General features: G+C 49.8%; 1 protein-coding gene across 4 annotated transcripts in view; it reads right to left on the minus strand.

Moving 5' to 3' along the window:
• Traf3ip1 (TRAF3 interacting protein 1) overlaps positions 1–10,298 on the minus strand; it is a 34,639-nt gene extending 24,341 nt beyond the window's left edge. For 2 of the 4 annotated variants that reach the window (XM_040753018.1, XM_040753017.1), the window contains exons 1-7: positions 10,074–10,298; positions 6,941–7,009; positions 5,898–6,059; positions 4,614–4,751; positions 4,107–4,523; positions 2,734–2,802; positions 2,044–2,119 (exon numbers count right to left, since the gene is read on the minus strand). In XM_040753018.1, coding sequence (XP_040608952.1) covers positions 2,044–2,119; positions 2,734–2,802; positions 4,107–4,523; positions 4,614–4,751; positions 5,898–6,059; positions 6,941–7,009; positions 10,074–10,196 — 1,054 coding nt within the window. In that variant the 5' untranslated portion in view covers positions 10,197–10,298. The remainder of the gene's footprint in view (positions 1–2,043; positions 2,120–2,733; positions 2,803–4,106; positions 4,524–4,613; positions 4,752–5,897; positions 6,060–6,940; positions 7,010–10,073) is intronic. The other 2 variants (XM_040753019.1, XM_005082199.4) reach the window with 2 other exon arrangements.
• Positions 10,299–10,735: the final 437 nt, after the last annotated feature.

The raw sequence follows: 10,735 nt of genomic DNA on the forward strand, positions 1-10,735 counted from the left end.
GGGCACTTCAGGGTCAGGACATTTGCTCAAATGATGACCCACTCAAGAAAGGCAAACTATCTGGTGTGGTGCCAGCCCTGCTGAGGGAAGGGCCTCTGGTGAATCAGTGCCTGGCTAGTGAGGCTGGGAAAAGAAAAGTTTACCGAGCTGCCAACTCAGTGAGGTTCAGAGTCAGAATTCTTGCAAGTCCCTGGTGGAATATTCTTTTGAGGATCACAGAAGAGAAAGAGGCGACACAGAGAAGGGCGATAGTGTCACAAAGCTCCCACAAACTAGCAAGAATTAGAATAGAGGGTGTGATAATGCACACTTACAATCTCTGCTCTCAGGAGGCTGAGGCAGCCTGCTGGACTACAAAGTGTGTTCAAGGTTGCCTACACTATAAGACCCTGTTTCAGACAAAACCACCAAGAAAAAGCAGGACGAGGAGGAAAACAGGGTCCCCAGAAATAAAACAACACAAGGTACCAACCATCACCTCAACTAGAAGACACCCAGCACACCACACACACAGCCAGGCCTTCCCAGATTACGGAAAACACAGTCAACACAAGTCATGACAAGTTTGTCTACTTAAGGTAGATATAAGGGATAAAGGGATTTAAATTCATTTATCTGAAAGAAATTTAACTAGAAGAGAAAACAAAATACAACACCCCAGGCATGGTGGTGCACATCTTTAATCCCAGCACTCAGGAGGCAGTAGCAGAGGAATATCTGAGTTCAAGGTCAGCCAGGGCTATATGGTGAGACTTGGTCTTAAAAAAACTATTTTTTACTCTGTAAAGATAAACAAATCAAAACAGCATAATTAAAATACAACTTCTTTAAAAAGGACAGCAGCAGAAGGCAGGCAACAGAAGACATGGTGTCCCAGAGACCAGGGAAGCGCAGGTCACCAGGACAATCCAGAGCCTCAGCTTATACCATGAACTACAAAAAGCAGTTGATTTAAAAGCCTACATAATAAAAATGTCTGATAAGACCAATCTTCAGGTCTCCAATCTCCAGACACACCACCAAAAACCACAAGTAGCTAAAATATTACGTGTTCAGGCAATTCAGAAGCCAAGTGGAAAAGAACATTTAAACACTGCAGACATCCTAACAAGGGGCGTGTGAAATAAGCACCACAACTGGACTCCACAGCAGTCAGGCAGAGAAACAGGTGCATCGGAGCAACCCAAAACTGTTGACACAGGGAAATGCAGTTCCTGTAGGAATCACATGCTGACATCTGTGACATCTGGGGAGCTTTGAAACACAGGGAAGGGATGGGATGAGGTGTCCATGGAGCCCTGAGGCTCAGGCCTAACATCACCCTTGCCTTATGCCAGCAACCGTTCCTGTGGGCTTCTCCCACAGATGGCACACACAGGAAAAGGCTTTTTGACATAAAATGTTACCACAGCATCACAAGCTAGGCAAGGAGTCGTTACTGAATAAAAAACCCCATCTGCCATACTCCTGCCTCTTATGACATCACAGGTTAGGAAGAGGGTAATTCTTCCAAAACCACTACTGCTCAACAAAGCCACTCCGTACTTGAGTGAAGTTAGGAAGCCTCCAACACTAGCAGCTGTCCCAGTATCCCCAAGCTCTCCTGACCTGTCTGCTGGTCTGCTGAGCAAATCCCAGGCCAGGTCTGTGAGCTTAGCTTTCAACATGATTCCTTCTTAAGAGCAACAACCCCTGGTGTCTGTGTCTGATCTGCAACAGGGCTCAACTCTTTCTATCACAGCAGAGGAGCCAATGAGACTGAGATGACTGACAAGTCATTCTGAAAGGAAACTCAATGCATCCTTTAGACTTCAACAGGTTCTCCTGTGCTGGGTGCCATATATATATATACACACACATACATATATACACGGCCCTTTGTGAATATGTGCAGAAGTCACAATCTCCAGCTTCAGAGTCCACCAATCCACCCACTCCCAGGTGTTACAGTGCTGTGCTCCCCAAGATTCCCTTCTACTACACTCTGGCCACACATAAAGCCCTCCTCCATCTCAGCTACACGCACAGGCAGCTTTGCAGTACCTTCCAGTGAGGTCTTAGATCTCCGTTTTGATGTTTTTGATGTCAAGGACCTGGATGCTCCCACAGAAGCCTCAGCCTTAAAGAGAAGAAAGAGTTACTTGGCACATTGCACATCGAATCCATCAGAACTTACTTTTCATGCTCTGCTGGAAGAGTGTAACAGGATACATCCATTGGCTTGAGGGACCATACCAGCCCCATGTGACTACACCCTAAAACCTGAGTAAGACATAGAGGACATCAAATCTCCTCGCCTTCCATTTAGATCCCTCTGTGCCACTTTACTGAGAGAAACACTGTGAGATGTGCCTATGAGGAGCCTATCTCTGTTGCCACATAGTCCTAGGCTGAAGGACAAGACGCCTGTCGCTGCTCCCTCAGATGGTCTGGGAGCAAGTCTGCGGGGCACTCTCTGGATTGCTGACCTATGTGTACAGTGCCATCCCTGGAAGGTGGACCCAGACTATAGAGAAGCAGTTGACTCACAGCCTGAGAGTGAGGCCGTGTACAGTGCTCCTTTATGCTCTCTGCTTCAGGAAGCCTCCAGGCTTCCTCTGATGACAGACTGTGGTGTGCAAGTATAGGCCAAGGAACCCTCTACCTCCCCCAGGTTGGTTGGATCAGTGTTTTATCATGGCGCGAGAGAAGCAAACACACACACAGAAAGAAAGCCTGTTTTTTAAACTTTACCTCCATCTCTGCTTTGGCATCTTTGAAAGTTCCATCTGACTTTTTAGACATCTCTCCTGAGCTTGCTGACTATAAAAAGAAAAAGAAGAATACTTTTTACACTTTAGAATTGCTCAAATCTGTAAAATTAACAATGAAGACCACACAGATACAGTACATGACACCGAAGAACCAACAAGACAACCTCTCACACAGGGGCACATTGCCACTCCAGATCTGAGAGCCATGGGACTCTGCCTAGACGCCCCAAGTCTTCCAAGCAGAGAAGCATTGGACAGCAGTGTCCCTGCCTACCTATCTCAGTTTGCCTTCCGGCATCCCAGATACTTCATAGGCTGCTATGAACTGATCAACATCATCCAAAGATTCAACATCGGAAAAGCCGACTATCCCTTGCCTGGACGCTTTATTCACTCCTTCGCCTAAGATATGCCTACTGTGTGCCAGCACTCATTAGACTAGGAATTTAACAGTGAACATTAGTAACACTCAGAGTATGTGCTTAAAGGTATTTTAAAATGTTCAAAAGCTTTCTGAATAACGCTGAGTTAAATGGCTGAACTACTACTACTAAGTGACAAAAACATCTCACATTTTTAAGAACTAGGCCAGTAAGATGGTTCAGAGTATAAAAGCATTTTTCATGCAAATCCAGCACCCTAAGTTAGATCTCCAGAACCTAGCACAAAGGTTAGGAGAGCAGACTCCACAAAGCTGTCCTCTGGCTCCACACTGTGGCATGCACACACCACATCTGCACACACTTCATGCACCCATACATAACAATTAATTAATCAATTAATTAATTAGTTTAAGATACCTGGCAAGGAACTAGTATCTCCTTGAGTACTGAAAGGAACCAAAGACAGCCACAACTCACAGTTGCAAATTTTCCAGGATGACAGGTTCAGGAGCAGAAGACATGGCTCAGAGGTTAAGAGTCCCTGCTAACTCCTGCAGAGATGCAGAGTTCGATTCTCAGCACCCACACATCAGGCAGCTCACAACCACCTATGCGTCCAGCATACATGGCATATTCACACAAATTCTAAAAAATTAAAAATAAAAACTAAGTCCTTAAAAAAGCAAAAGTAGGACAGATGCTATGTTAGAGAGCACGCCACACTCTCCAAGTAGGCCTCGGGGCTGGGGGGATTATGAGTGCTGGCTCCCCTGCAGAGGACGTGGGTTCAATTCCCAGCATCCACGCAGCAGCTCAGAACCTCCGGTAACTCCAGCACCAGGGAAGTGATGTCCTCTCGAGGCCCCAGAGGCTCCTGCACATACATGGTACACACAAACTCATTCACACATAAACCTAAAAAGAGCAAACAAATCTTAAAGAAAGAAGGAAGTCTTGACCATGACCATGCCTTTTTCTCTGGCTTGTCTGGATCTCTGCTTTTCTCCCTGTCAGGGTCACGGGAATGTTCCCCATTCTTCGCTTTCCGCCGCTCCCGGTCTTTTCCTTTGTCACGGTCTCGGTCCTTCGGCCTCTCCTTTTCTTTCCCACCCTCGCTCCTCCTGTCCCTCTCCTTGTCCCTTTCTGCCTCTCTGTCGCGGTCTTTGTTGCTTCTGTCCCTGTCCTGCTTGGTGCGCGTTCTGGCTTTCTCTCGCTCTCCCTCTCTGTTTTTGTCCTTCTCAGGGTCTCTGTGCCGGTCTCTGTCGGGCTCCCTCGCCTTCTCCTTGTCCCTCTCCTTGTCCCTGGGTTTGTTTTCCTCTTTCAGGTCTTCCTTCGGTTTGTGCTCTGCACTTGTGCTTCTCTCCTTCACCTCAGAGCTTCTTTTATCCTGAAGAAAAGCACACACAAGGGACATCATTCCTCACATTCTCTTAAATTATAGAGACTTCAGTTTCAAAGGCGCCAGCCCACAACTCACCTCTTTCTGAGTCCTGGACTCTTCTTCCTTCACACTCTTGTTGTCAGAATCATGTGCTTTGGAGGTCCGTAAGGCCCGTCCTCGAGAGTCCCCCTTCTCCCCAGATAAGACTCTCTTCACTGCCTCATCACTGGAGAGCTTGTTGGTCATGTCAGGGAAGACGAAATGAAGTTAACACATACAACCAATGAAAATGGAGCATTCAAGGGCAGTTCACTAAACAGATTTTCTTCCTACCATAAAGGAAAATATTAGTGACAAAGCACCACGTTTGACAGCCATTACTAATGACAGCCCAGCTGATAATCCTGCCACCCCGCTACCAAACCATCGGTGTAGACCTGAGTGACTCCAGTAACCCACAGAGCACTACAAATGTCTTCAAACAGAACCCTAGGATCTAATCCCCACACATCTACTAGTACAGCTATTACAAAGGAGGTTTTAAAATTTAAGTATGAGGAGGGAAACGTAGAGCCTGTGAGTCACTGGGGACACAGAGCAGTGCCACCCTCCAGGAAACAAAATGGCGCTCCTCACAAGCAGACACAGAACAACCAGCATGACCCAGCCACCACCCTCCTATGTTCACAAGAGAATTGAAAACTGGTCTAAAGACACAGATCCACTCTGCACTCAAAGAAACACTGTTTGTGACAGCCAGCACGTGGAAGTAACACAGACGTACCTTCACAGACAAGCGGACAATGTAGTCTACCCACACAGCAGAGTACTGGTAACTGAGCGGGAGGAAACTGACCCCTGATGCACCATGGATGAACTCTGAGGACACCATGCTAGTGAAAGGACTAATACAACCACATTCGTGAGGTACGTGGACAGTCACACTCACAGTGATAGAGGGGTCAGCTGTCACTGGGATGGGAGGAGCAAGAGAGTACTCTCTTACCTGATGGGTACAGAATGTTCGTTTTACAAATGAAGAGTGGACAAGTGATGACCACTAATGTATTCAAACTATGAAACTGTATGCCCACTGGGAGGTTTGACACAACAGAAAACTATCTCAAGTCCCATCAAAAGCAGAGTCTGGCTCCTGCATCTCTCACAGCCATCCAGGGTAGTGGACAGTGCTCTGTAGGCAGACTTTTCTGTCACGCCAGCCAATTCCCAAATAACCACAGCTCTCGGCAGAGGACTGCTCTCTCACATACCTGCTCTACCTGCTCCATGAGCATGGACTAGGAAAGCGTTTCACACCAGCTCTGTCTGTCCAGGACCAGCCGCCTGCCAGGAAGGGCTTCAAAGGCAGGCTCCACCTACCTTGTTGAGGCAGCACTTGCCAATCAACTGAAGCAGCTCGTTGGTCTTCTCAGGTTCATGCCCGGCCACGATTCTAGCTGGTTTTGCTGACAAGGGTTCTCCCGAGACCATCATGACCACATCTATGGCCTTCTGTAGGAAGCTAATTTTTGCATCTTTATCCTGAAATATTTCCATGTAAGAGACAAATATTAAAATAAATACTTTGGGGCTGGAGAAATGGCTCAGTAATCAAAAGTGTACACTGCTCTTACAGAGGACCCGAGTTTCAGTTCCCAGCACCCACATCAGGTGACTCACAACCACCTGTAACTCCAGCTCCAGAGGAGCTGACATCCTCTTCTGAATTCCACGGGCACTGCACTCACACTCACACACACACACACACACACACACACACACACACACACACACACACTCTCTCTCTCTCTCTCTCTCTCTCTCTCTCTCTCTCACTTTTGGTTTTTTTTTTTAAAAAGAAGCCATGAACTTGACAGAAGACAGTGTAGGGAGCACCAGTGGAGTTGGGAGTTGGAGGGAGGCAGTGGTGCATGGATATGATCAAAACACTCTGCATAACCATATGAAGTTTTAAAAAAGTCTTTTGGGTTGGAGAGATGGCTCAGTGGTTAAGAGCTATAGCTGTTCTTCCAGAGGTCCTGAGTTCAATTCCCAGCAACCACATGGTGGCTCACAACCATCTATAGTGAGATCTGGCCTGCAGGCAGACAAGCAGGCAGAACACTGTACACATAATAAATAAATAAATCTTTTTAAAAAGTCTTTTAAAATACAAGCTCGATTTTTAAGTAAATAACTTGGAGTTTGTACTGCTTTTCAATAGACAAATTTAACATAGCACGTAGTTGCCACAGGTGAGAAAATGAAACAAGACAGGGTATACATAACTCAAAATCAATCAGCCTTGCATCCCACCCATTTATCAGCACAGGCATGATACACACAACAATGTGCTGCCTGTAAAACATACTCTGTTCCTGAAGGCAAGGGTGTGGAGTAAAGGAACTCACAGGAGAACCTACCTTGACATTATCTGACTTCATCTCGGCATCTGTGTAGAGGCCCTTCATGAAGCCAGTTATCCTAATCACCTGCAGAAGACAGAGGAGACATCAAACACACCTCACTGGTCAGCCCCTTCATCGACCTCATCCACTGAACCCCACTCTCAGGAGAGGTAAAAACCCAGCCACACTTGCAGCTCTAATTGATTGATCCCCTTCCTTAACAAACATTTGATGCTATTAAATGTGGGGCCCGGGATTCAAAGAACAACCAGTTATGAAAACAGCAAAGACTACCAACACGGAGCAGGTGCTGCGAAGTTCACACTAGGGGGTGGTAGGACCAAGAGGATAGCTTCCACTGAGGCCAGAGACTGACAAGGAAGAGCTGGGAAATACACACTAAAAAGAAAACAAACACCAGGTCCAGGCTGACAGGTTCCATCCGAGGAACCAAAGTTACAGAGGGTGGCAGAGTCTGAGGCCACTGTAACACCAGGCCTGACTCCAGTCCCTCTGCAGCAGCACAAACTGAAGCACTCCAAGGAGACACAGTTTTTATATGGCAGAGGACCTGACCACACAACCCTTCACCAGGGCACTCAGACCAAGTTGGGGGAATGGACTCCAGAAAGGAGTTACTCAGTACTCAGTACTCAGTAAAGAGGTACTCAGTAAGGACATGTATGAGTAGGCAAATGGTACACAGTGACACGTTACCAGGAGGTAGGTTTAAAATATCACCAGCAAGACAGCCCCATGTGAATGCCACCTCCTCCTCTGGGATGGGGCTGCAGCTACTCTGGCTGCATCATGCTAGTTATTAATTAATCCAGAAGAGTCCATCTCACAGCAAATTTCAGGAGAGCCATATTACTCAGGTGGGCTGGGCTTGTGCTGGATCATTTCTGAGAAGACAGCTGGCACGTGGACCACCAGGGCATCCTGATCTAAAGTTTAGAGAAGACAGCTGGAACATGGACCACCAGAGCATCCTGATCTAAAGTTTAGAGAAGACAGCTGGAACATGGACCACCAGAGCATCCTGATCTAAGCTTTAGAGAAGACAGCTGGAACATGGACCACCAGAGCATCCTGATCTAACATCACTGAAACTTCCTTTGCTCAGATTTTCCCAGGACAATGACAGGTTAAATTGTGCACAGCAAGTGTGACAAGGGACATTCATGTCACAGAACGGAGGCTTACTTAATAAAGAAACAGTCAGCTAGCTGTAGCTAACCCATGAAGGTGACTTGAGTGCAATAGTCAGGGAAAAGAAAAATCCTCCAGAAGGCTCTCCACCTGTGACCCGAAAATCCTTCCAAGTACGTCAATTCTGACAAGGAGACGACAGCTAGTGTGCCTATCTTTATACCAGAACATACCGGCTTCACCACTGGACCCAGTGAAGTCTAGAAGAAAAGCAGACCTTATCTGTCCACTTCCACTTCAGTGCTCCTCCTGACTCCCACGAGCCCCCCACTCCATTCCTGAGAGACTTCAGGAGGAAGTGCACCCCCAGTAAGCCATGGGCTGATGGTACAGAAGAAAAGCCCAGGCTCAGCAGTCCCCATTGTGACCGGCCAGTGCCACGCTGGCTAGCACTCCCTGGCTCCTTCGTGTTGGAGGGCAGCAACTGTCCGCTTCCTGGGGCTCCACACAGCGAATCCCTTCCTCAAACCTTCCAGGATAGGATGCAAGTGTCTCACAGTCTGGGAGGGGAGACTACCAGTCCCTTGGGATGGGGGTGGATTCCAGAGCGTTCCTGGAGACACCTAAGACCGCTAGCCGACAGGGCCACATTCCTCGACAGCAGCTATTACAAGCTAAGGCAGATGTGCCAAAATGAGTAAGCGAAGGGTGGACTGAGGAGCTCAACCTGCTGAGGGACAGCACAGGGGAGACCTTGAGCTCTGGAGACTAAGTCCCAACAACACCCTAAGTTCCAGAGACTCTCTGGAGTACCATGGCAATTGTGCTCACCCCCTGCAGTGACACTCTGGAATGACCAGGAGCCCTGACAGGCTCCACACAACTGAGACTGTTGTGCAATGCTATGCGCCTCATCCAGTGTAGCGCCCTGCAGATCCGCTAACAAGTGTAAAGCATGCCCTAAAGAGACACGATAGTAACTGGGAAAAAATATGAATGCTTTGTAAGGGAGCCCAGAAGCTTCCTTGTAAGAGGTGGTAAAGTAAGGCATGTCCCAAGACCTATAGGCCTGGGTCCCCAACATGGAAGGCACACTGGCCCTAGCCAAGCTCTTAATCAGGCCCAAACAAGGACCTCCAACCTACCCAGGCCTCAGCTATAAGCAGAGCCCAATTCCAGGCCTCCAACATACACTCCAGCTCATAACAGCACCCTGACCCTGTCCCAGGGCTCAGCCCCACATAAGGATGCCAGCCCTGGCCTCAACCTCCATCCCAGCCTCAGCTTCTGGTCCCAGTCCCCTAACCTACAGTCTGACTCTGAACTCCAGACCTGGACCCCCCTGACCCTTAGATCTCTACCCAAACCACTTGACCCAACAGACCCTCACCTTGGTCTGGGCCCACAACCTGGCCTGCACCTGGCCAGGCCAGCCCAGCACAGCCCTCCAAACCTACAAAGAACCCTAGACCCTGCATCCAGACCCTATCAGCCTGGCCCTCCAATCCACAGGCTGACCTTAGACCCCAGACCCAGGCCTCAGAGCCGCACCTGGCCATGACCCTCTAACCCAGCCCAACCTGCAAACAATCCTGACCCTCATACTGCCCAGCACCCTCTAGTCTAAACCCTCACTCCAACTGAAGGCCAACCCTGACCCTTACCCTGACCCGGACCTGCACCTCCACCCTCCCTCACGCTCGTTCTAACCAGCACCGAGGGCTTGACCCTCACTAACCCCACCTTCGTCTTGATCTGCACCCGGGAACTAATCTTCACTTAGGCCTGAACCCTGGCTGGCACCCTACCCCGACCGTCGCACTACTGGGTCTCTCACCCCGACACTCACTTCGACCCACACCCAACCCTAACCTTCACCCCGATCCTCACCCCGTCCCACACCTACCCTGACCCTTAACCGGTCCGGCACCCTACCCCTACCCTCACCGCATCTCGCCTGGAAACCTGACCTGACCTGCACCCAGCCCGCGCCCACCTCGGTGATGATGTCGTGCAGGTAGCGGAACGGCGGCTTGTTCAGCAGCTTCTCGGTGAGCGGCGGCCTCCGGATCACCTTGCCCAGGGCCTCCTGCGTCCGCCGCACCACTGCGGCGTTCATGGCGCTGGCGCCCGCGACCGCCCGCACCCCTCCTCGCGCGCCGCGCCTCCGCCCGGTGCCCCGAGATGCCCGCCGTCCCGGCGCGCCGGTCTCCCATCCCACAGTGCACCGCAGCTCGCCACCGCGCCTGCGCGCACCACCCGCGCCCGGTCTCTAGGGCCGCGCGGCCTTGGCAACGGACGCGCGCCCGGCCCGACTCAGCCCCTCCTGCCTCTCTAGCTGCGCTGGAGGATGCGCGCGCTCCGCCTCGGTGGCTGCTTGAACCTGAGCCTGCTCCGCCCGCCCCACGCACCCCAGGGCGCTGCGCGGAGCTGCCCGGAGACCCGGCCATTCTGTGTGAGAAAGGAGCTATCGTTTCTAAAGAAAGCGTACGAAGAGACATGTTTAAAGTAACACCCACCAGGAAAATAACTCTTCACATTAACTTGGAGATGGACTTGGCTCCTTTCATACCTGTTCCCTGCTCAGCACCCTCTGCCTTGGGTAATCTTGAAAATTTTGCCAAAGGGAGAGACGTGGGGAGACCGTGTCCGCCGTTC

This window comes from Mesocricetus auratus, unplaced genomic scaffold, assembly GCF_017639785.1.
Source record: "Mesocricetus auratus isolate SY011 unplaced genomic scaffold, BCM_Maur_2.0 Super-Scaffold_100010, whole genome shotgun sequence".
NCBI lineage: Eukaryota > Metazoa > Chordata > Mammalia > Rodentia > Cricetidae > Mesocricetus > Mesocricetus auratus.